The sequence below is a fragment of the Fukomys damarensis genome, unplaced genomic scaffold, assembly GCF_012274545.1.
Source record: "Fukomys damarensis isolate Sample0158 unplaced genomic scaffold, DMR_v1.0_HiC HiC_scaffold_31, whole genome shotgun sequence".
Taxonomy (NCBI): domain Eukaryota; kingdom Metazoa; phylum Chordata; class Mammalia; order Rodentia; family Bathyergidae; genus Fukomys; species Fukomys damarensis.
In genome coordinates this window covers 20,042,756-20,069,238 of record NW_022900943.1, presented here as the reverse complement: position 1 = coordinate 20,069,238, position 26,483 = coordinate 20,042,756, and the positions used below count along the sequence as shown (strand labels likewise).

The following is a 26,483-nucleotide window of genomic DNA, read 5'->3' as shown; positions in this document are numbered from 1 at the left end:
GGTACTTGTCCAGGTTAACAACAGAATCTCAGGTGTTTTTATTTTTCCCTCCAAGTGTGTCAACACCTTGCATGCCCTTTCTTCTTAGTGCTCACCAAAGGGCCAATTACGCCTCAATCTTCCCATCTGGTCTCCTAAGTTGCCTGGGCTGGGGTTGAACTTTCTTTGGGTACCAGGGATTGAACTCAGGACCCTGCGCTTGTGAGACAGGTGGTGGGACCACTGAGCTTTGATCCTCTTGCCTCAGCCTCCCCGAGTGCTAGGACGACAGGTATGTGCCACCATGCCTAGCTTTACTACTGTATTTCTGAGGAGGAGCCAAATGAAATAAGCACAAAGAAAAAGATCTTTCAAAATTAACTAAATTCAAGATTCTACTAATTAAAATATTAAAGGAGACTCAGGGCCAGGGATGTAGCTCAGTGATGCCGTGACTGCCTGGCAAGTGCAAGGTCCTGAGCTTGATCTCTGGTAAAGGCGCGGACACACACACACACACACACACACACACACACACACACACGGATGATGACACATGATGGAGGACAGATGTCCATTAAGAGAAAGTTGCTATATAACATTTAATTCTTTTGTAATGAATGTGAAACTCATGGCTAATTTTTCTTCTCCTCAAATGCAGAACCTTGTGCTTGCAAGGCAATATGTTGCCATTAAGCTAAATTGCTGGCCCTATTACCAAATATTTGATGTTCTCAAAAACAGTGTTACTTTTATTGTAATATAGAAACATTTAACAAAACTATGACTTTCTCCTTATTAAGTGGGGGGAAAAAGCCTAAATTAGTGTGATAAACCACAACCTCAGACTGAATTACTGATGTCTCATTAAAAAAAAAAGTGCATATAGGGCTGGGGATTTAGCTCAGCAGCATCTCATCTGCCTTTCTCACAAACAGAAGGTCCTGAGTTCGATTCCTGCTGGTGGGGGAGTGTATATATCAATTACTAAGAGTAAACTCTGAGTGTAAATGGAAATACTCACGGAATAACAATGTCTTCTTTCTTTCCACATTTTGCACAAACTTCAAGTTGATAGGCACATGGTCTGCACATTGTGTGGTAAGAATCCTTCACGGTCTTCTGTAAACACTTAACGCTAAAAGTAGAAGAAAAATTATTTAAAGATTTGACAAAATACGGGAGTGTGTCTAAATATACAGGAGAAAAACCTAAAACTCAAATCTCCTAGATTTTGAACTTAGTTATTTATCTCATGTTACTTTCTAGATGACAATTTACAGCTACAAAACTATAATTCTTGGTGTTCATTTAATTTATTAAAGCTTTAAAAAAATTTTTTTTTGGTTCTTTTGAGACATGGTCTCATTGTGCAGCGTAGGCTGGTCTTGAACTTGCTGCAATCCTCCTGCCTCAGCCTCCCAAGTACTGGGATTACAGGTGTGAGGCACCATGGCTGGTTAATTTCTTAAAGTTTTTTTTTTTTGGTACTGGGGATTGAACTCTGGTCCGTATGCTTGCAAAGCAGGCAGCGGAACCACTGAGCTAAATCCCTGGCCCTTAAAGCTTTTCAAGTGTCATCAAAACATGTCAAAACAAGATTAATAGACTTAAATCAATTATTTTTCTACACACTAGCAACAAACAAGCCAAAAAAGAAAAAAATGCCTAGCAATAAATTTAACAAGAAAGTTTAAGATCAGTGTGCTAAACATGGCTGTGAAACATCACTGAAAGAAACTAAATACCAATCACATGGAAAGATACCTTGTGTTTGTGCTCTGGAGTATTTAATACTGACAAGATGGCAATACTCCCCAAGCTGATGGATTCAGTGCAATCTCTTACAATTCCAGTTGGCTTTTTCTCCCCCCAGAAATTGAGGGGATAACCCCAGAGTTTATATAAGCATACCTTGTTTTATTGTGCTTCATTTCAATGTACTTCACAGATTTTTTTTTTTTTTGGTACTGGGGATTGAACTTAGGACCTTGTGCTTGCAAGGCAGGCGGTGGAACCACTGAGCTAAATCCCGGCCCACAGATACTGTTTTTGACAATCTGAAGGACTGTGGCAGCCTGGGGTCAACAAGTCTATCAGTGCTTTTTTCCTACCATGTACTCACTTCTTGTCTCCCTGTCACATTTTGGTAATTCTCACAATATTTCAAAGTTTTTTTATTAATCCATCAGTTCTGGGGATCTCTGATGTTACTATTACTATTATTTTGGAGTGTCATGAACTGTGCCCATATAGAGCGAGCAGCAAACTTCACTGGTAAATGCTGTCTGTTCTGATTGCTCTACTGCCCAGCTGTTTCCTGTCTGTCTCCCTTCTGCCAGGTCTCCCACTTGCCGGGGACACAATATTACCGAAATAAGGCCAATCAATAACCCTACAATGGCATCTAAATGTTGAGGTGAAAGGAAAAGTAATGGATGGCTTATTTTAAATGAAAAACTAGAAATGATTAAATTTAGCAAGGAAAGCATGTCAAAAGCTGGGATTGGATGAAATCCAATTCAAAGGCCAAGTTGTGGATGGGAAGGAACAGTTCTTAAAGAAAATTAAAATTGCTACTCTTGGGAATGGCTGGAAAGGAAAACAGCCTTCTTGCTGAAAAGGAGAGAAGATCACACCAGTCGTAACAGTGCCTAAAGCCGAGGCCTTCCCCCGAGCAAGTCCCTCACTTGCTTCAGTTCTATGAAGGCTGAGAGGGGTGAGGAAGCTGCAGAAGCAAGGCGGGAGGCTAGCAGACAGAGGCTGGCTCTTGAAACTACAGAAGCTGTCTCCATAGCATCAAAGTGCAAGGCGAAGCCGCAGCACTGCGAAGAGGCCCTTGCTAAGGTGACGGATGAAGGCGCCTACACTAACCACCACACCTGCAGTGCAGGCGCAGAAGATGCCATCTAGAACTTTCACAGCTGGAGAGAAGCCAGTGCCTCTGTTCAAAGCTTCAAAGGACAGGCTAACTCTTGCACGAGGGCTAATGCAGCTGGTGACTTCTTAAAGTTGAAGTCAATGCCATTTACCATTCCCCAATTCCTAGATCCCTAAGAATCAAACTAAATCTACTCTTCCTATGCTAAGTGGAACCGGACCTGGGTTAACACTTTTATTTTATTTTAGTACGTGGTGAGGCATCCAATTTTCCCAGCACCATTTATTAAAGAGGCCAATTTTCTTCCAATGTTTTTGGCCTCCTGGGGTTGTTTCTGCTTCTTCAGTTCTGTTCCACTGATCCACATGCCTGTTTTTGTGCCAGTAACATCTTGTTTTAATCACTGTAGCTTTACAGTATAATTTTAAGTAAGGGATTGTGATGCCACCTGCTTAACAGCACGTATATTTATGACATAGCTTTCTGAATACTTTAAGCTCACTGTTGAGACTCACTGCTTAGAAAAAGTGATTACTTTCAAATATTATTTCTGATTAACAATGTGACTATAAGACCCAAAACAATTCTGAGAAAGACAAAGCTGGAGGCCTCTCGATACACAATTTCATGATTACCAAAACATTTCAATAACTAAGATATAGCACTGGGCTATTACTGGAGGGGTACAGACAGGAGAAACAGATGCACACCGCCTATGTAGCCAATTCATTTTCAAACACTCCAAACCCTAAAATTAAGAGTTATATAGCTTCTAGAAGAAAATAGGAAAAACTATTTGTGACCAGATTTCTTAGCTACAATAATACATGACCTCAAATCATAAGTAGATGGACTTCATCATAATTAAAGGTCTTTCCTCTTCCAAGTAACTTACACTACCCATTAATGTATGTAACTGTACTGTATACCTAAAATGTACCAATGAACTCAATGAGGGGAAAAAAAACAAAAACAAAAAAGAGGAACTTACACTCGATTGAGTCTCTGAGTTCAAGACCGGCTGAGCAACACAGAGAAGTGACAGTGGTGACACAGTGAGAGACAGCTCTCGGGACAGAGGACAAACTTCTGGGGTCTTAACTTGTGGTTTATTAAAAGTATGGTTTGTATTTTCTTCTAAGATAGAGATTTTAAAGTGTTCTTTTGCTAAAAACTATGATGCTTCACGTGGGCCTATACATGTCCGGTAGGTAACTAAAAGCAGAACAAAGTCTGACTTTAATTTTCTAAAGCTCTGGGTCAAAGCCTTCTTGGCTCTGCATGCAGAAACGTTATAGTCATCTAAGCAGCATCCTTCTAAAAGTTGGCAAATCAGAATTTATTGGCACAAAACTTACTTAGTAATAACTCTTCAAATCTCCATTGCCTTCAGCCTATGGTCACCTTAGATTCCAGCAGAGCCTCATGACTGAGTCTGCCCGGTCATGAAAATTCCTCTCATGGGAACTAAACTGCCCCTTAAGCTGTGAAGATTCCGTCAGAGCTACAAAACTAAAACAGACTGGTATGGGGGATCCAAATAATGTAAATAATCCAAATAAGGGAAATATTATAACTCCCAACCTGCTAGATAACTGAAATGCTGAGTCTGTGTTCTCTAAAATCGAAGAACAGATTCTAAGAACAATGGAGGTAAAGAGCAGGGAATATTTATTGAGGGAAAAATAGTTTCTGCCTGCCAGGTGTGGTCGTGCATGCCTGTAATCCCAGCACTCGGGAGGCTGAGGCAGGAGGACCGCTGTGAGTTTGAGACCAGCCTGGGCTACATAGTGAGTTCCAGGTCAGTCTCAACTACATAGTGAGACCCTGTCTCAAAAACAAAACAAAACAAGAAAGACAGCTCCTTCCTGAGAGGGACAGGAGGGGATACCTGGAAAGCCTGGATCCCATTTCTCAGGGGGTTCTTATGGAGCAGAGCCCTGAGATGAGGTGGATACAAAGTAGGACAAAACTATGACCAACCAATAAGATGACAAGTACAGGTGATACTGATTAAATGAGGGATCAAATGAGGAAGGGAGTTATGTAGCAAGCATGCACGGAATTAGGATTTCCAGGAAGGAATGGGCTAGAAGGTTCCTGTCCCCATCTAAGGTGACTGATGCCTATTTAGAATATCAATCACTGCTATTCATCTCTGGGGAGGGATGTGTAGTACTGTCTTTTTGAGTCTTGGCCTGGAGTGAACCGGCCTCAGTTGTCTTCTGTACTGACTCCCAGGAGGGCCTGGTCCAGTCTAACTGCCTGTAACTCATCTAATTAACTTAGCTGTCTATAATAAGATGATGATCCTGACCAGGCAATGGGTAAAACTGGCCCTCTGCTTTCCTAATGCATCAATCAGACTCTATCAGAGTTATGTCTCTTCTACCTACTCAAGCTCAAATCCTTTTCCCATCTTCAATCTTACTTTCTGCTGAAAATTCATACTGTGGCTTTAGTATTTCATTATAACTGCAAAGGCCACGCTAGCAGGTAACAAAACATGTTAAAAGAAAAAAAGGACAAATGACACTAAGAAAAAGCAGCCAAAGATTGGCAGAATAAATTTGGAAAATTTACTGTAGAGTTAGAAAATAGTGCAAGGCAATTAGGTAGTGCCAGGCTCTCAGCACAGAAGAGAACTGTGGCCTGCGGCTCATTTACTAAAGACCAGGATTAAAAAAAGAACTATGTCCACACACTTCCCCTAGGGATGGATATCAATCTCGGTTCTGGGGATGGAACTCAGGACCTTGTGCTCAAGAGGCAGGCATGGTGCCACTGAGCTAATTCCCTGGCCCGACAACTGATATTCTAAATAGGTATCTGACACCTTGGGTGGAGATGCATACCTTTAGGGACATCTTCTTCACCCCTGTATGCTTGCTATGAGACTTGCTTCCCCTTTGGATCCTTCATTTAATCCATATTATCTAAGGGACTATATGAGCTGTAATCTTATTAGGTGACCATAGTTTTGGCCCACCTTGTGATTTCCCACTGGATCAATGTTACCAAAATGGCTATGCTTGTATTAATTGACTAGAGTTTTGTGTGGCTTTGGTAAATAAAACACCTTTGAGAGGTGGGGTGGGTGGGCAACGCACTTTCTGGTCTCCCTTCTGTCTCTTTTAGAAAATGCTATCTTTTCCTCAATAAATTCTTTCTACTCTTAACCTCTGTTGTTCCTAAAATTCATTCTTCAATGTTAGAGAACACAAACTCAGTATTATGGATATCTAGCAGGCTGAGATATAATATTTCCCTTACATTATTTTGGTTATTTGGAGGAGCTACATCATATACCCTATTATCAAACTCAGATCCGATTTATATCAGTAAATATACAAAGAACAGTCAAAACTTAGGAATAGTGGTACAGGCAGCTAAGTTAGATAGAAATACGCAGCTAAGTAAGTCAAGAGAAAAGGACATCAGAATTGTGGGGGGAGGCACATCTGAAGACTAGGTCTCTAGATAAAGATGCAGTGGCCAGGCCTGCATGCCTCCCTAAGAGATAAACAGTAGTTAGGAATTATGACAGCACCACCTGGCTAGATAGGTCCAGATAGGCATCAGTTGCCCAGGTTGGTGACCAGAGTATCCAAACCCATCCCTTCCCAAAACAGCCTTTGTTCTTTCCATGCAGCCTTCCTATGTGACTCCACTTCTCTACTGGATCAATATTAGCTAAGCAGCTCTACTACATAGTTGAGACTGACCTGGAACTCATTATGCAGCCCAGGCTGGTCTAGAACTCACAGTGATCCTCCTGCCTTAGCCTCCTGAGTGCTGGGATTACAGGCATGCGCCACCACACCCGGCTAAGCAGCTATACTTGTAATCCTAAAGGTTGATTGTAGTTTGACCCATCTTGTACCTGTATTGCAGATAGGTAAGTTAATTAGATATCTTGTAGGCAGTTAGACAGGGCCACCATCAAGGAGCCAACATGGAGGACAATCAAGACATGTTCACTGAAGGTCAGAATTGTAAGAGAGGAACTACTTACTATGCCTTTGTGCTTCCTCTGGGGATGAACAGCAGTGATTGGTATTCTGAATAGGTTTCAATCACCTGGGTAGGGGGCCAAGGTCTTAACCCAGGAAATACCCTTGACCCCCAGCCTTACTGAAAAGCCTAGTAAACTTGCTATGTGATTTTCTCCCCCAATTGACCCCCATTTAATCAGTATTACCTGGGTGACTGTACTTGTAATCTTACTGGTTGGTCATGGTTTTGCCCCACCTCATAATTTTCCATTGGGTCTTATATTTTAATCCCATTTTGTATCCACCTCACCACATAGCTTTGCTGAATAAAACATGTCTGAAAATTGTGGCGAGTGGGCACTTTCCGGCATCCCTTCTGTCTCTCTTAGAAGCTTCTTTTCCTCAATAAATTTTTCCTACTCTTAACCTCCGTTGATCCTAGAATTCATTCTTCAATTTTAGAGAACACGAACTCGTGTTTCAGAAATTAGCAGGTTTGGGAGTTACATCTCTTTCCCCTATACCACCTGCTCTGTGATTTTGCTGTATAAATTATCCTTGACAATGCCTCAGTGGAAACCCATTCTGTCTCTCAGGAGCTCTCTCTCAATAAATCTTTCCTACTCTTAACCTCCACTGTGTTGGAATTCCTTTGATTTTGGGGGGCATGAACTAAACACTGCACATGTAGCAGGTTAGGAGTTATATTTCACCTGTATTGATTGGGCTGGGGATATAGCTGTGTTAAAGCATTTACTTCACAAGTGCAAGTTCTTGGGGCTTGAACCTCAATACAAAAAAAAAAAGCTAAAGATGTTAAAGAAACTTCACCAATGAGTAAAGATGCAAAATGAGCTCATGAAAAGATGCTTAGCATAACTAGTGATATGGCCAAAACAGAATAAAAAGATAACTGAAAATTAAAAAATGAAAGGCAAAACTTGACAATCCTCAGTGGTTATCAAGACGTAGAAAGTCCAGAACTCCCCTACACTGCTGATGAGAATGTAAAAAGTACGTAACACCGTTAAGACACAACCTATCAATTTCACTACTATTTCGAGAGAAAAAAAAAAAAAAGCTATGTTCATACAAAGTCCTGTACATGAATGTTCATAGCAGCATAATATAGTTAGCAAAACCCAAATGTCCCCAACTTTATAAAATGGAATACTAGTTGCCAATAAAAAAGGACCTACATACTGACTCACACCATATAGATCTCAGATTCACTATGTTAAGTTAAAGAAGCTTACTCAAAATTTTACATACTATATGATTACATGTATGACATTTAAGAAAGGAAAAATTGGGGAGGGGTACAGGGGTTTGAACTTAGGACCTTGTGCTTGTGAGGCAGGCAGTAAAACCACTGAGCTTAATTCCCAGCCCCTAAGACAAGGTATTTTAAAAAATAGGCCTGGGATATTGCTCATTGGCACAGCTCCTGCCTGTTGAGCACGAGGTTCTGAGTTCTATCCCCAGCACCCCCTCCCACAAAGTGTAGGAGTAAAAATAGATCAGTGATTGGGCAGGGCTGGCAGGGAGTAGCAATGATTATAAAATTAGATGAAGAAATTGATATGGGGGGATATATGCAGCTCCCAAACTGCTAAATACCCAAAACTGGAGTTCGTACTCCCTGAAATCAAAGAATGAATTCTGGGAACAAAGAGGTTAAGATAAGAATACTGACAGAAAGACAGCTTCTGCCTAATAGGGACTGGGAAATGGGTTGCCTCCTTACCCAACTTCTCAAAGATGTTTTATGGGACAAAGCTAAGAGGTGAGGTGGGTATCAAGGTGGGACAAAACTATAATCAACCAATAAGATGATGACAAGTAGAGTCACTTAGGTAGTGTCCATTAAATGGGGATCAAATCAGGAAGCAAGTCTTGTAGCAAGCTTACAAGGATTTTAGTCAGGGAACTTTTGAGGAAGGAGTGGGTAGGATCTTGGTCCCCCATCCAGGTGACAGATACCTATTTAGAATACCAAGTACTGCTATTCATACTTAGGGGAAGCACAAGGGTATAGTAACTTACCTTCTTTTGCATGTGTCTTGATGGTCCTCCATGTTGGGTCCTCATGGACTGGTCCTGTTTACCTGCCTACAAGATATCTAATTAACTTATGTAGCTACAATAAAATGTCTTGGGTAATGGAAATGTTTTATATCATGATGGTGATGTTGGTCTCACAAATCTATGTATTTTTTAAACTAAATACTAAAAAGGACGAATTATACCAGATCCCAAACGGAGACATATAAATTAACATTTACAGGGAAAAAAAGCAAAAACTCTTTGACATGTGTAAGTCAAAATAATTAAAGTATCTGTGTTAGATTATTTTGGTATGCTTGTGTTTTATCACTCCAAAAGCATTTAATTGTTCTATAGTAAAAAATACATTGAAAATCTTTATGCCATTAGAATATACATGGAATAAAATTCTAATAATTCAAATGGTTTAGGAAAATTTTTACAATGTTTTCTGGCTTTAATTTTTAAAAGTTTTAAATTAATGTTTTAAAAAATTCTTAATCAGATTCATGTGAGACTTTTTTTTTTTTTTGGTATGGGGAATCTAACTCGGGTCCCTGTGCTTGCAAGGCAGGGGGTGGAACCTCTGAGCTAAATCCCTGGCCCTCATCTGAGACTTTTAAGGAAATCAGAATGTTTTGTTTTATGTTAAAAATCCTGGGTAAACAAATCCTTAAATTTTTAAATTGCTAAATTGGGGATAAAACTGTATACACAGAACTGTCAGTTAAAATTTACAAGTAAAAGAGAATTTAAATGGGTATGTTGTTAGGACTAGAGTCAAAAAGTTCTGATTCCCTTGTGCCCCACTCCCAAGAATAATGACTCCTTAAAGAATCAAATATGTACCTATGTAGCTTATTAAAATGCAGATTTCTGGGCGCAGAGCATTATTTACATAACACAAATCTTGGGGAAAGTCTCCAGAATCTACCTTTTAAATTCAAGAAGTTCACAGGCTTACAATCATTGGAGAAATTTTGATCTACATCACAATAACATTGCCTGGAAAACCAAAGGGGTATGTTTCGGTCTTCCCAAGAACAGTTAAGACTACCTAGGCCAGTTCTGAGACAAGAATGAATTCCACTGCAAAGCAATTAAATTAAAATACCCTCTGAAAATCAGGCTTTGTCAGGGTAGTCACTCTGAATATAAACATACCTATTTTAAAGCAAAGACAGAAACAGCTAAAATGACCTTTTTTTTTTTTTACAAATGTTGATGTTTGTGAAAGTATGAACTGTAGGATTTTTAGAACTTTACAGCCTTCTACTTAAAAACTCCTCTGTCACAAAAGTGAGACTTCAGTGCCTTTTCTTTCAAAACTTTTAATTCAGTCTTTATGCTCTCACGGGGTACAGCACAAGACCTGAAAGTAATAGTTTCGATATTTTTTTTCACCTCAATACCCATTTACCCGTCAAAGAGTATTATCTTAGACTGGTTTAGATATCATTTTAGGGAGAGATATGGGTTTGAAGTTATTAAAAAACCTATAAAGTATCTTGGAACATAGCAGCGGCACCACTAAGCTAAATCCCTGGCCCACAGTGATCATTTTTAATGGAAAATATGGTCAAATAAAAGCACAGATTACTCCTGTAAACTATGTTTACTGACAAAGGAGAGAGTAATACGTCTTTAAAATTTGGTTATCTTTTTTTTTTTAACAATGAAAAACACAAGAGAAAAGAAAAATTAAGAAAAGCTAATAAATGTTCACTATATATTTAAGGATAAAATCAGAGTGAAAATCTGGTTTTCAAGGAGCCTCTGTAAGATCTGGAATGTATTATTTTGAAAATAAAACAGGAGAGAATCATTTGGGAAACAGGAGAGCAAGATTCTTCTAGTCCAGCTTTGACATGTCCGTCATATAATCTCTGAAGTGATCTTAATTCCTGAGTTTTATTCCTTATAATGGATACTAAAAGTGCTGACACCTTGCCAGGAAGAACAGTGGCTCTAAATGTTACCAGTCAGTCATCACTGTATCCATCACTTCCACAAACTCTTAGTTAAAAACCCAAAACCTGGGCTGGGTGTGGTTGACCAGCCTGTTTATAATCCCAGCAACCAGGAGGCTGAGGCAGGAAGATCCCCAGGAGTTCTAGGCCAGTCTGGACTATGTAATAGGCTCAAGACCAGCCTAAATTACATAGCGAGACCCTGTCTCAAAACAAAATAAAACAGGGGCTAGGGATTTAGCTCAGTGGTTCCACCACCTGCTGTGCAAGGTTCTGACTTCAACCCCCCATCAAAAAACCAAACAAACAAACACCACACAGCCATTAAGATTTTTAGACTGTTTTAATAGTAACAATGTTTTTTTTTTTTTATATCACTGAATTAAACATAGAAGTAGGAAGATCTACAGGGAAGGTACATTTTTGTATTTTACTCTTAGGTCTGGCACTAGAACAGACATAAAATACATTAGGATCTGCTACACCTTTTCTGGTACTGCCTTCTCTCCTGGTGATCGCCCTTGACCTTTACCATAATTTGGCTCCACCCTTGGATTCTCACATATGATGACTGGGTGCTCTGTAACAGCGGCACCCCACCCTGTGGTGCACAAATAGAAACTCAGCACTGCTGGTGTCTCCCTGTCACACTTCCTGCTGTGGTTCTCAGTAATCTCTGCTCAGCACAGAAGATTATAAACACATTAAGGTGTATGTGCTACTTATAAATAAGAAAACAGATCTCTACTATAATCTCTAGTTTCTGGGGTACAAGTAGTTACAAATCACTTCCTTGTGTCCCTGGATTGTTTATTTGAAAGGGAAGAGGTTAATCTGTCTCCTTAATGCAGTTTTAGAGTGGATTAGAATAGTTCTTTTTTTTTTTTTTTTTAATTTTGGTACCAGGTATTGAACTTGGGTCCTTGAGCTTGCAAGGCAGGCAGCAGAATCACTGAGCTAAATCCCCAGCCCTAGAATAGTTCTTAAATGAGTACCAAATGTTCATCTACGCCCAAGAAGTTTAGAAAAAAGAACGAAAATTAATATTATTTAAGGAGAGCACCTTTAAACCAAAGGTTGCTGCACTCATCAAAATCTACTCCAGATACTTTAATATTCCTGGCATGTGGTGACACAACTCTCCTATCCCTGTTTATCCTTCAGAACCTCAGCCTGTTGGAAGAAACACTGGAACTGAAAAGCACAGCCAGATCAGCTAACTACATAGACACCATACACAAGTACGCAAGGAGAGACTGACAGAAAATGTAATATATGTTCACGTTAAAAGAAGAGATTCATCTTGGTATCTTTTATATTATAGCACAGTGTCTTACACATTGAAGGTGCTATTTAAACTAGTTACAAATTAAGTCAAGTTTCTTAACTGTCATCTCTACTTATCTTTTTTTTCTGGTTCAGGAATTAAGAGCGATGTCTGGGGTAGTATCCCTCCCTCACTTTTACCCTTGACTATCCTTACAAACAATCTTGTTCCTAATGAAATGAGTGGATTATAGCATTTTTTTTTTCCAATTTAGCTCTGTGCCTTGGTTCTTGTTAAGAAAAACTTGGTTTTGTAAGACCCAAGTTTTCTAGAAGGCATATTTTCATTCCATAAGTGAACACTGTTGTTTTTGTTAACTTAAGATAGAGGAATGGTTCAAGTTATGGTGGTTAATTTTGTGCCGAGGTTTAGGGAGATGTTGAAATGCAAGCCAGCAATGAGAGATAATGAAAAAGAAATCTAGATCCTAATTTTGAATCTGCTCCCTAACAGATGTATAAGGAAAATCACCTAATTTTTCTAAAGCCAATCCTTCACTGTTCCTACTGCAAGGTGGTCACTAGAATACATATTAAATTGAATATAAATATCTTAATTATCAGTATGTTAAAATACAATCTGGCAAGCGCAAGGACCAGAGTTCGATCCCTAATACCAAAAAAAAAAAACCCCCCCCAAAAAAACAAAAAAAACCCGTGCAATCTGAAAATGGAAAAACTCATAGAATCCTTAAAGTTAAACCAAGCTATATGACCTTCTTAGGTATTTGAGATCTTTTCCTTTCCTTTTTACTTTGCTTTCCCAAACTGCATCAGCTTCCTGAAAATTTTCTGAAAAATTCTAGCAGTAATTCTCACAATTACCATGTACAGAATATAATTTCTAATTTTAAAATACTTCTTGCATCCTGGCTACCTTTTTATACTTAAAAACCAAACCAGAAATGATGCATCATTTCAGAACTTAAAATAGTAAAATTACATTACTAAAACACCAGTAAAGGAATGTTCTACAATAAAATGGCTGTTTCTACATCCCAGGGGACAATTCTTCCCCAAAATACTTTATCGATCTAAAACAAGTTCTTTGCAATGCCATTCTTCCTAATCCTTGCTCATGAAATCAATCAACTATACAGAAAAAACAAAACGAAACGGAAGAGGTTACTCCCCAAATACAGGGGTTAACTTAGGACGTATATAGTAATCTTTATCATATTTCTAGGAAATAAAGGTAAGGAAAGAAATGGGACATTTTTTCACCACCTTTTAATTGTGCTTGGATTCTGGGAGACAGCATATACTGTTCAACTATCACCATCCCAATATCTCTGCCATCACAAATTAAATTTGAAAATAATCTGCACAGAGGTACACACTCATACCTACATAGGAACAGACCGATAATGAAAGCTTAATTATTAAATAACCCCTTTCTCTTGCTGTTTCTGTTTTCTGTTTGTAATACTTGGGATTGAACTCGGGACCTTTCTTCTGAGTTACATCTCTATGTTGTAGATAGATAAGTTAGTGATTTTATAGGCAGTCAGACAGGGCTGACCCTGGAAGAGTCAACATGGAAAACAATCAAGACACATCCAGTGAAAGCCAGCACTGTAAAAACAGAGACGACTACACCTGAGTGCTTCTTCTAGGGATGAATAGCAGCAACTGATAACTCTAAGTAGGTCTTAATCACCTTATATTCCTTCTATTCTTGCTATGTGTCTTGCTTCTTTGTTTTGTTTTGTTTTTTGGTTTGTGAGACAGGGTCTCACTATGTAGTTGAGACTGACCTGGAACTCACTATGTAGCCCAGGCTGGTCTCGAACTCACAGTGATCCTCCTGCCTCAGCCTCCCAAGTGCCGGGATTACAGGCGTGCGCTACCATGCCTGGCACTATGTCTTGCTTCTTGATTTGATTCCCATTTAGTCAATATTATCTAAGCAACTATATTTATAATGTTATTGGTTGATCACAGTTTTGTTCCACCTTGTGATTTCCCATTGGATCAATATTTACTAAGGTACTGTACTTGTAATCTTTTTTTTTTTTTTGGGTACCGGGGATTGAACTTGGGCAGGTGGCGACACCAGAGTCAAATCCCTGGCCCTATGTCCTTGTAATCTTACTAGTTGACTGTAGTTTTGTCCCACCTTGAACTTTTCTAACTCCCTGGCTTTGTTTCATAAAAACCCTTGGGAAACAGGGCCCTGGGGAACCCACTTTCTGGTCCCCCTTCTGTCTCTCTTAGAGAGAAGCTTTCTTTCTCTCAATAAATTCATCCCAATTCTTAACCTCTATTGTTTCTGGAATTCATTCTTTAATTTACAGAACGTGAACTCCTGCTTTGGGTATCTAGCAGGTTTGGGAGTTACGTCTATTTCCCTATATCACTTATACATTTTTCTTTGGAGACAGAGTCTTGCTAAGTTGTCCAGACTAACTTCAACTTGCTATCCTCCTGCCTCAGCTTCCCAAAGGGTTGGGATTATAGGTGTAGACCATCATGCCCAGCTCTCTTAAAAAAATTTTTGTTTCTTCGTAATTAGGTCTTTTGTATCAGTAAATAATCAATTTTTCACAGATCCAGTAATATGTTCCATTGGGATGTCACCTGGAGTTTCAACTTGTAAAATGTAATGAAATAAAATACAACAATTAAAAATTCCAATCCTTTTCTCTCAGTTAAGAAACTTTGTAAAATGTAATGAACACAGTTAATAACTAAAAAAGATAGTGAGACAAGGGAGGAGAAAGAGTCTAATCTAAACCTACACTGGATAAAGAACCAGCTGCTACACTTCAGTGTTAAAAATAAAACTATATACAAAGTCTTTAAATAAAAACACAAATTAAATATCTAAAATTTATCAAGACTTTTTATAGTCTCCTCTGCTTCTTCCTGCTATACATTGCATTTTTAAGGCATCCAATTTTTTTATTCTTTTGCCACTTTCCTACAGAAATATCACAAGTGTCCTCTCTGATACAATGAGAAAATGTAAAGCCATAGCATTTCTATTCCAATTATCAATTGTGATATAGTCCATGCTTATTAGCATTTAAATATTGTTTCTACTAGAAAATTCCATAACAAAGTATTTAACATGTCCTAAAGTAAATTCATTCTTTAAAGAAAATATAAACAAAAAAACTCTACAAAATGATTTATTTCAAAAATATCCATTTAATTTTCCTTTCGACTTTTACAATAAATACATCAAAATATACACAAGTCAAAGTAGAAAGTCTGCACTGTAGAATTACAGTCCATTTAACTTACAGATAACAATTCCATTTAAATTATAGATCTTCACACAGATGCTATAAAGTCAGATCATATGGAAAATAAGGGTCAACTTATACTGAATGCCACATTCAGTGTGCTTTGCTCCTGAGGTACTGTCCTGCGAATAGTAGGCTTAGTTTCTAGGTACTGAAAGTGAGTACGAGAACCAGGGATTTGTTTCAGTGGTTCCGTCGCCTGCCTCACAAGTACAAGGACCTGAGTTTGGTTCCTGGTACCAAAAAAAAAAAAGTGAGTATAACTTGGATGGCTGGAGATGGAATCTAGCTACCTAAACTGTGATTATAATTTAAATAAGCTGTTCCTTTTTGGCGGGGTACTGGGGATCAAACTCAGGTCCTTGTGCTTGCAAGGCAGTTGGCGGAACCACTGAGCTAAATCCCTGGCTGCGATTACAATTTTAAAAAGACTATGTCATTAGTGTTTGCTCAATGAACAAAGTAATGAATGTTAATTGATAAGATGAACACAATAATCTAGTGCCAAGGAATAAATGCAAAATATTGTCATGAGTTTTACCATAAGCTGGTGGATACATCCTGTGCTCTCTGTGTCCAATTCTGTGTCCTGCTCCCCTTTGCCCAGGCTAGACTGGAACTCCTGGGCTTAAGGTGCTCTCCTGCCTCAGCCTCCCAAAAAGAGGGGACTATAAGCACACGGCAGGTTTTATTAAGTAGACCTCTAGGAGTCTAAAACTTTTTCCTTTAAAATAAAGGTCAAGAAAAAAAAGGAGCTGGTCTATGAAAGATTACCTTTAGTTTTTTTGAGATAGGGTCTCACTATGTAGTGAGACTGACCTGGAATTCACTATGTAGCCCAGGCTGGTCTTGAACTCACAGTGATCCTCCTGCCTCAGCCTTCTGAGTGCTGGGATTATAGGCATTCGCCACCATGTTCAACTGAAAGATTACCTTTAGTTTTTTTGAGATAGGGTCTCACTATGTAGTGAGACTGACCTGGAATTCACTATGTAGCCCAGGCTGGTCTTGAACTCACAGTGATCCTCCTGCCTCAGCCTTCTGAGTGCTGGGATTATAGGCATTCGCCACCATGTTCAACTGAAAGATTACCTTTAAAGTCTTGCTTTTTTTTTTTTTGGTACTGGGGCTTGAACTCAGGTTCTTGTACTTGGAAGGCAGGCGGTGGAACCACTGAGCTACTACATCCCCGGCCCATAAAGTCTTGCTTTAGCTAAATTGGTTAGAAAAACTCTGTAGTATAGAAAGAGCAACCACATGAATAGGCAGCCATGGGGGGGGTAAACTAGCTAGCAACATTCTCATTCCCCTCCCATGTCCTTCCTAATCATAATATATTTTTGTTTCTCCTTTATTGTAAAGCCTCCCCCCTCTTATTGCTACACTGTAGCGGACAAATAAAAAGCAGAACTTCTCTGGGGACAAAGTTCCACAGAACATCCTGCTGTTGAAGACCCAACCCTTCAAAACCACTGAAGCCTTGAAACACTTAAGAGGACCAAGCTTTTTCCTTTTAAAGCTCTGGTTTATTGAATGCTGGACCAACAGAGGTATCTAATTTTAAAAGGGGGACAGAATTTATTCAAGGGAATTAAGTGTTTCAGACAGGTAAGTTAATTAGATGTCTTTCAGGCAGTTAGGGTCTCCTTTAAGGCACCTGACCTCAAGGCCCCAGTCCTCAAGACCCAGCCCTCCAGGAACCAACACACTAGGAGCCAACGTGGAGAACAGCTGAGGCACTTTCACTGGTCACCATTATAAAAAGAAGAGGCACTACTTCCCCTAGAAATAGAGAGCAGTGATTGATAATCTAAGTGGGAAATTCCTTGTGTGACTTGTCTTCTCTTTTGAACTCCATTTAATCAACATTACCTGGGTGACTGCACTTGTAATCTTATTGGTTGGTCATGGTTTTGTCCCACCTCACGGCCACCATGTAAATTTCCACTGGGTCTTACAGTTTTGTTTCACTTTGTACCCGCCTCACAACATGGCTTTGATGTATAAAACATCTCTGAAAAGTGGGGTGGGTAGGTGGGAACCCCCTTAAGGTCCCCCTTTCTGTCTCTCTTAGACAGAAGCTATCTTTCTCCCCATAAATTTTCCTATTCTTAACCTCCATTGTACCTAGAATTCATTCTTCAATTTTTGGTACCTGGGATTGAACTCGGGCCCTTGTGCTTGTGAAGCAGGCAGCGGAACCACTGAGGCAAACCCTTAGCGCATTCTTTGATTTTAGAGAACACAAACTCAAGTTTTGGATACCTAGCAGCTTTGGGAGTTACAACTCCCCCCGCCCATATCAGAAGTATGGGGGTAAAAAAACAGGTGAAAAAAAAGTATCAAGAGACAAGGGTTGTACTGGAACGGTCAATGGGATTAAAAATTGAAAAGCAATAAGTTAAAAATTATCAATCTGGAGGTGCTAACTACATACCTGGATGTGAGAAACAAGGGACTGACTTTCTTCAATAAAAAGAATTAGTGAAAAAGCAACCAGTTATATAGGTGTAAAGCAGTTACCAGTGCAATATTAAACTGTCAGGCCCAATATCCCTAGAGTAACTCTGGATCCAAGGCAGGTTACACTAGTTCTTTTATATTTACTTGAAATTTTTTATGATTAAATCTAACTCATCTTACAGCATTTAGGTCTGTGCTCCTTTCCCCCTTTTAGGCCAGTTCTGTTTTAACATGTTGAATTCATGGGGCTCCTAAGTAAGCTTTTGTATAATTAAAGAATTCTACAGCTGAGAAGTTTGAAAACCAGTGAACCAAGACAGAACTACTCAGTGACGTAACAAGTATTTTATCTATTTTGTGCAGATCAGGATGGCTTCACTGAGACATCCTCTGTCATGCTCTTTTTACCCTGCACAATGTTGGGGAATAAACCCAGGGCCTCATACGTGCCAGGCAAGTGCTCCACCGCTGAGGTACACACCCAGACCCTCCACCAAGACACGATGGCTATACTGAGCTGGACTTGTATTTCTGTACCAGGCTGTCCCATGACCCATAGCCACATCCACCGCATCTTCCCACCACGTGCCCATCATGTCCCTTCCCAGTCACGACAATGAAAAAGTCTCCAAACATTACAGAATGTCCCGGGGGAGCAAAAGTCTGCCTTCCCTGTTGAGAGCCTCTGATATAAAGGACTTATGTATCCATTTATAAACCCAGAGCAAGACTGTTTGTGGCCTCTTGTTTTATACAGCTCTTATCTTTTCTACTACCGTGGCAATGGTAAACCTGCTCTAACGATGGATTAGTGCTGACCTTTTTTAAGGTGAAAAGAGAAAAAGTAGACAAGAAAATCTAATATAAATGTGGTTATTTGCCTTTCACATATTAATATTAATAGGAGGAAGGGTTGCTTGGTTACCTGAAACAAAAAGCATTTCACAACCTCAAAGTAAAACTCATTTATCTCCCTATGGATACATACATTAAACAAGAAAAGCAGGATGCTACTCAGTGCTGTATATGGTGTGCAGTAGTATACGACTTCCATAAACAATACTGGTGTGCTGCTTGTAAAATTGATGAAGTTCTGGGCTCAGGTTGAAGAAGAAGAAAATATCTTTAGAATGAATAATACAATACTGAAAAATCATTTTCAGAGAGTGGGAAAACAAGGCTTTGGGGATCTGACCAATTTATGTTTGTATCTTAACTGGCTTTTCCATACTTAGGTCTCTGGTAAAATATTTAATTCCTCTGAGCCCAGGATAAAGAAAACAACTCATTTTGTTTCTGACCTTGCATTGCTTGAAGAAAACAAGAGCCTTTGACCATTTATATTTCAAGTTCCTAGAATATAAATTTGTATAAATGGTTTTGTAAACCACCCAATATATGGGATTTTGGGGAGGTGGGTACCAGGGATTGAACTCTGGACCTTGAGCTTGCAAAGCCGGTGGCAAAACCACTGAGCTAAATTCCCAGCCCTGTATAAATGGTTTTTAAGTACAGAAAATAGTAAGATTCCTCCCCTTTCTCAAAGAATTACATGCACCATTTTATAAGATGTCCTGTTTTTCCAATAATCCAGCTGTATTACCCAAAGTTATTTGAAATATTGGTGAATGATGCAGGGCTAACCAGAAATGGTAATGAATAGTTTTATCTTTGTTTTCTTTTTTGAAAGTCAAAAACAAGGTGACTGAAAAATGAAGTTTTTATATAAAACGTCTTAAGTTTTGTTCAGAACCACAATATGTATTTTCTCTTTCTTTCTGGTTTTTTGAGACAGGGTCTCACTATGTAGTTGAGACTGACCCGACTGACCTGATTCTAAAACCTCTGACTGAGGTCTAACAGTGATTATGCCTTTTGGTGTCGGGTGCTATAGGAGCCCTCTTCCAGGTATCAGCCACAAGGGTCTCTTACGGGCTTCTGGGCCACCCTACAGCTAATCACTGTGATGACAATGCTACAGCAGGCTTAGGCAGCTCCAAGACAGGAAACAGTTGCTGATCTTTGAGTCAATGTATTCACATTCAGCATTCTTACAGTTGCTGAGTTATAAATATTCAAGGAAACGAAACAGTGATGCACCACATGATGATGTTTTAGCCAATGAAGGACAACAAGTACGATGGACTGCAGGGCAGTTTCAGAAGATCACATCACTTACAGCTTCTTGGTAGTCTTAGCTTTTGCTCAGTACACTTTATGATGCTTGCGCAACATGAAGTCACCTAACGAGGCATTTCTCAGAACACATACCTGTCATTAAGTGACGCGTGACTGTACAAAAACCACCTACCAACACCGCTTCCTTCTACTTTGTTTTCAAGTGAACTGTGCATCCTTCAGAATAAAAAATTGATTCTTTGAGGATTTAAAGTATAAAAAATTTTCTGGTCATAAAAATACATGTTTGGAAGAAAGAAAACAGCACTGTCTTAAAAAAATTCAGAAATTCTACAGCAAAGTCTAGCATCTGGAAAATTCATAATTACTATGATCCTTCATAAAGTGGCATACTCATAATGAAGCTAAACATAGGATATAACAGGTATTAAACAGATACTAAAGAAAAGAGATTAGACTAACGCAGGAAGGGCTGGGAATTTAGCTCAGTGGTTCTGCCGCCTGCCTTGCAAGCACAGGGTCCTGAGTTAATCCCTGGTACCTAAACAAAGAAAAGAAAAGAAATGAAAAGTAGATGTGCCGGGGATTTAGCTCAGTGGTGTTGCTGCCTGCTTTGCAAGCACAAGTTCTGAGTTTGATCCCCAGTACAACCCCCTACTCCAAAAAAGAAATTCTTAACTAGACTAATGGATGACGCAGGATTTTCCTTTGTTACATAGCACTAGTCCACTAATGCTATGGCTTAATAAACATTTATTATTTACACTTTAAATTATTTTAGGAAACGATGGTACCAAAGGAAAACAGAGATTGGTGACAAAGTTTTAAGATACCTTTCTGGAGAGAAGCTTGTTGGAGCTGTGCAGAAAGCTGCACACATTGCATTACACCTGTGGACTAAAAGCACAATTTGTTGCACAACCAGCATCTAATTACTGTCTAGAACACAGTTAATTCATTCATGGAAATCTAAAAGTGGAGAGTGAAAACACCTTCCCTCCTGCTCAGTATCCCTTCTGCTAATTTGGGCCTGTGAGCACAAAAGTGATGGGCTTTTAAAAATGTTTTTCTTTTGGGAGGAAATGCTGCAGAACAAGATAAAAAATGGAAAGGAGAAATTCATGAAGCGGTCTAAAAAGGGAGTCAAATATACCTGTAGTAAGCACTATAAAATTCTGCCCTGTGCTGGGGGTTTAGCTTAGTGGCACCACACCTACCTCACAAGCACAAGGTCCTGAGTTTGATCCCTGGCACCATGAAAAAAAAAAAAAAAAAATCTGCCCTAAAAGAGTAGAACAGGGAAAAAAAATTCTAAACAGGCTACATTCATTTATCCTTCTAAATGGCAAAATAAATTAATCAACAATAAGTAAATATATTCTAAACATCTACCACATTAAAATTCATATAAAAATATGCGAGTGCTGATATTATATATATTCATTTTCTCTTCCACACAGCAGTTGTCATCCAACATTATCCTTATTCAGCTGAGCTAAAGGATGCAAGGGAGCAGCACAGGATGTGTAAGGGTCTGGGAATGACAGAATGGTTTGGGACAGAGGGACACAAAACAAAGCCTGGTATTGTTTCATGAATACACCAATCTACAAATGAATGCACCTGTAAATTGCAAACTAGTGATTCACTTATGATACCAGATCCAAGTCATTTCAGTAATCTTCTTGTGTTGAATTAAAGGGTAAGAACCCTTTTATTTTTTTTATTTTGCTTTTTGAATGATATGTACTTTGGGTTTCTCACTGAGAGAAACCATGCAATATTTAACTTTAGGTAGACTTTTTGGAGATGGGAAAGGGATATAGGGATGGAGGGAGAACGGAAGAAAAGCGAAGGGAAAGTCAAAAGAACTAAGATGTAATACTATACCAACTCCCTAAGGTGAACTGTATTCATTATGTATTGCAAACATACACTAATAAAAAAAAACCCCAAAGATATACAGATGAAAGGGTATTTCAATAAGGGGAAAGTACATTGGAATGGGATTATACAAGCTATTTCAAATAAAAATATTAACTTTACTGGAATTTAACAAAGATTAAAATAATTCAAAGTATTAACAGTACATGTTTACTGATCTGCAGAGATATTTTTTAAAATAAAATCACTCTAGCTTGAGGAAATATAAAAATTATTAAAAGTTTCAAAAAAAATTCAAAAGGTCAGAACTCTTTTAAGAATTAATAATCTAGGGCTGAGGATTTAGCTCAGTGGTTCTGCCATCTGCCTCGCAAGCACAAGGTCCCAAGTTCAATCCCCGGTACCAAGAAAAATAAAAAAGAAAAAAAGAGCTAATAATCTATAGTATCTATTGTTACTTAATTGGTGAAAGACAGAATTTTGCAAAATAAACTTTTTCTTCTTTGTCCCAACTTGGCTTTTATAAATAAGGTTTTACCAAAATGATACATTATTTATTGATGAAAAGAACGGATGAAGCCAGGCGTGGTGGCACATGCCTGTAATACCAGCACTCGGGAGGCTAAGGCAGGAGGATTGGCTGTGAGTGCGAGACCAGCCTGGGCTACACAGTGAGTTCCAGGTCAGTCTCAACTACATAGTGAGACCCTGTCTCAAAAAACCAAAAAAAAAAAAAAAAAAGAGAGAGTGATGAATGTACTTTTCCATATGTCTGCCTTCACAAACCAAGATTCAGCATGCAAGACAAAATTCTACAAGGGAGAATGAAATCAGTTTTAAATTTACTTAATATTTATTTGAACATAATTTTGAAAGTTAGGAAGTAAAATAATGAATAGAATACATATATACATATGCTACTTACCATTTTTTAGGTTTTGATAAAGGTTTATATTTGCTGTATTTTACCCGCCATTCAAGAACTTCTTTACAATGCTGACATACTCCATCATGAAGTTTTGCATTGATTTTCTTAAAAAAAAAAAATAGAGAAACAAATTGAGAATTTCACCAGAGCCAGCATGGCAAGCTTTATAAAAAGACACATAAAAAGTATAAATGTTTTATAAAACAATAACCTAACTTTATGTAACATTTCATGATAGATTATGTATTTTATGTATATTATTCAAATTTTGTTCTTTACAAAGGCAATGATTCTTTTTTTTGGCACCGGGGATCAAACTCAGGCCCTTGTGCTTTTCAAGGCAGGTACCAGAACCACTGAGCTAAATCCCGGTTCCAAAGGCAATGGTTCTTAACAGGATTTAGCTCACGATTATTTAGAAAACTTTTAAAATTTCTGGTAGGTATATTTTAAGAATCTTACCTATTAATCCTGATGTATATCATATATCATATCCTAATGGGTTAAACTCAGTTAAGACAAATGTGTTTTGCTATATGTTAATTACTCCTTAATAAAATGTAATTAAAAACTAGTTTACATTTCAAGATTGTTTCAACAATTCAGTGCTACCAGGGAGTTGATTAAACTGGGAAATCAAAGAATCTTGAATTATCACTCTGTTAGAGAGAGCAGACCATGAAATTTAAGGTGTGCCAAGGAGAAGCAGGCTGAAAACAAGAAGGCAATTCTTTTTCTTTTTTTTTTTTTTTTTTGTACCAGGGATTGAGTTTGGGACCTTGCATTTGTGAAGCAGTCACAGAATCACTAAGCTAAATCCCCTGCCCAAGAAGGCAATTCTTTACTCATTTTAAGCCTTTGTTTCAGAAAAGTTCTTCCTGCTAACCTGGTTTCATCAGAATAGAGTGTATCTGTGAATGTGAATAGCTTAATGTGCAAAGGACTTTAAGAAAACATTTTACTTACAATTCTCTTCTCAAAAACTGTTCAGATGACATTTTAAAATGTATCATATATTCTCTGTAATAGTTTTATATTTTTTAACATATTCATTTGGTTCAGGACTTCGACAAAGTATTCTGAGAATTCTGATTTCTTTTGGATGAGGAAGGTTGGAAATGAGTAGAGGGCATTTAATTTTTTTTAAACTTTTATTTCCTTTCTTTAATTTCTCAAGGGGAAAAACACATCACAAAGATACAGAGTCTTTGGGAAGCTATCTGATAGTGAGTTAAAAGCTAATGCTTAGATTAGATCGTCTGAAAGAAAAAACTTTTGAAAAAGTGCTTGTATTTTTGAAAGCTCTGAATAAAGTGAACTAATCTGACAAAACATTTATTCGAAGGGCAAATATTTCAAAGGATATTTAAAAAAACCGTAAGTTAATCCATAAATATTTTGTAACTAACTCTGGTGAAAAATATATTTTGTGACTTACGAATTGTGTAGAGGTCGGTTCCTTTCTTCCTGACAGAGAAGAGTTCCTGAGAAAAGTAAGCTCTATTTGCCACTGTTTGCACCTTCCTGGGCCAATGCTGCAGGCTAGGGAAGCCTGGACCTACACACCGGACTCCTGTTTCTCTCAACCTTGGTACTGTTCATTATCACACACAGCGCTGGCCAAGAGATGTGGCTAAGAGATGCATATAATTGAAGTTCACAGTTGATCACTTGTTCTCACTGGCCTCTGTGTCACCTTTTCAGTGTGATTCCAATATGAATGTGATAAACTCTCTAACGAGAACATTCTTAGAATGCAGGACCTTTCATTACCTTCAGTTTTAGTACATGTACCTGTTAGATTATTAATTAGGCAGCATTACTTGGTTTCCTGTTTGCTTCTGTTTCAATTTCTGACCAGTTCATCTTGATTTACAAAGCCTTGCATAGTTTGGAAACTGGTTTCTTTAGGGTGGATCAGCAGTAGAACAAAACAGTTCTTTGTGAGAGCATGTCCTGTGAGTGACGTGTGAAACAGTGTAAATGGAGATGTTGCACAGAGTTCACATGACTGACTGGCACGACTACAAAATTTAACGACATTGTTAAGAAAAGACTAGGGAGAAAAATGAGAATAAGTAGCATTTTCACTTAAAAATAGGCGCAGAAAAAAAAGAGAAGTACGCACTTCGCTTTATCATATCTTAGCAAACTAGAAGTGAATCCAGTCACGTAAGCAAAGAAAAATACATCCTAGTTCTAAGAACTGTTTTACCTGGGGCAAAGGACACAGCAATCTTCCTTTATCCCTGTGCTTACAACAAACCCTATTTTGGCAATTAATTTTAGTATATTCTTTATAGTAGAAGTGCATAGGTTAAGGTTAAGATTTAAGTATGCCCAAATATAAAATCAAAACTTAATTTAACTTAACTATTTCCCATTTTTTAAGGGGAAAATAAAGCTTGAAGATTCCACTGAACATTGAGTCAGCTAAAGAAAAACTTACTTATTATGTGACTACTTTAAAGTTAGAAAAACTTAACTATATCAAAAGATATTCTTTTCTTTGGTACCAGTGATCGAACTCATGAACTTGTGCTTAAGAGGCAGGCATGGTGCCACGGAGCTAAATGCCTGACCCAAAAGACATTCTTAATATATACCTCTTAAAACGTTCTGGCCATCATAGTCCATAAAGCATGCATAATTAGACTAAGTATTATTATCCCTGCTCCTAGCATGCTGTTGTCAGACAACATATCTATTATAATATAATACAGCAATCCAAATGGGATGGAGACTCCCAAAGGCAGCAAAAAGAAACTGTAAATACGTGTTTCAACATGCTGATGTAAAAAACTTTTCATAAAATAAGTATCATTTAATAGAATGATACTATTGTGAAGGGGAAGAAATTTGAATACTATTCAAAAACTACTGATGTAATTTTTCCTGTAGGATCTATCTATAATTATTTTAAGAAAGGCTAAAGATAACTACAAATGGTGTATTTTACTTCCTTTAATTAACAAAAATGAAATTATCATAGGAAAATGCTAATTCCTCTGCTGTTGGAAATTTATTTTTAGGGACTGGCCTTGGTCTCTGCCCTGCTCTACTCCTTGCCTTGGAGGGGGAAAAAAAAAAGAATTTGCCTCTTGCAGGGTGTGGTGGTGCACAGCCTGTAATTCCAGCACTCAGGAGGCTGAGGCAGGAGGATGTCCATTAGTTAGGAGTTTTGAAGCCATCCTGGGCTAGTGAAATAAAGCCCAGCCTGAACTACAGAGTGACACACTATCTCAACAAAGCATCCCCCCAAGAGAATTTGACTTTTCTTTTTTGGTACTGGGGATCGAACTCGGGACCTTGAGCTTGCTGAAGCAGGCGGTGGAACCACTGAGCTAAATTCCCGGCCCGAGAATTTGACTTTAATATAGCTACAATCATGCTACTACAGAAAATAGAAAGGTTTATATATTATTTAATTACACTTAAAAGTGCATTTTCTAGGAACATTTCCCTATTCTTGAAAATATGACCAAGACCTGTCATGTAAAGGTACAAGATCCCAATGATAAATATAACTGTATTGTTTGCTTTAAATGTACCAATAAACTTAATGGGGAAAAATATGTTTAGGTTGTGACTTTCAAGTCATAAACTACACTACTTTACTTG

The 26,483-nt window shown here is 38.3% G+C and overlaps 1 protein-coding gene across 3 annotated transcripts in view; it reads right to left on the bottom strand.

The window, feature by feature from the left end:
• Nucleotides 1-26,483, bottom strand: part of CUNH9orf85 (chromosome unknown C9orf85 homolog) — a 53,192-nt gene that overhangs the window by 1,091 nt on the left and 25,618 nt on the right. The window contains exons 2-4 of one of the 3 annotated variants that reach the window (XM_033757680.1): nt 22,860-22,966; nt 8,902-8,967; nt 1,040-1,117 (exon numbers count right to left, since the gene is read on the bottom strand). In XM_033757680.1, the coding sequence (XP_033613571.1) occupies nt 8,943-8,967; nt 22,860-22,966 (132 nt within the window). In that variant the 3' untranslated portion in view covers nt 1,040-1,117; nt 8,902-8,942. Of the gene's footprint in view, nt 1-1,003; nt 1,118-8,901; nt 8,968-22,859; nt 22,967-26,483 lie in introns of those variants that run through there. The other 2 variants (XM_010638455.3, XM_033757681.1) reach the window with 2 other exon arrangements.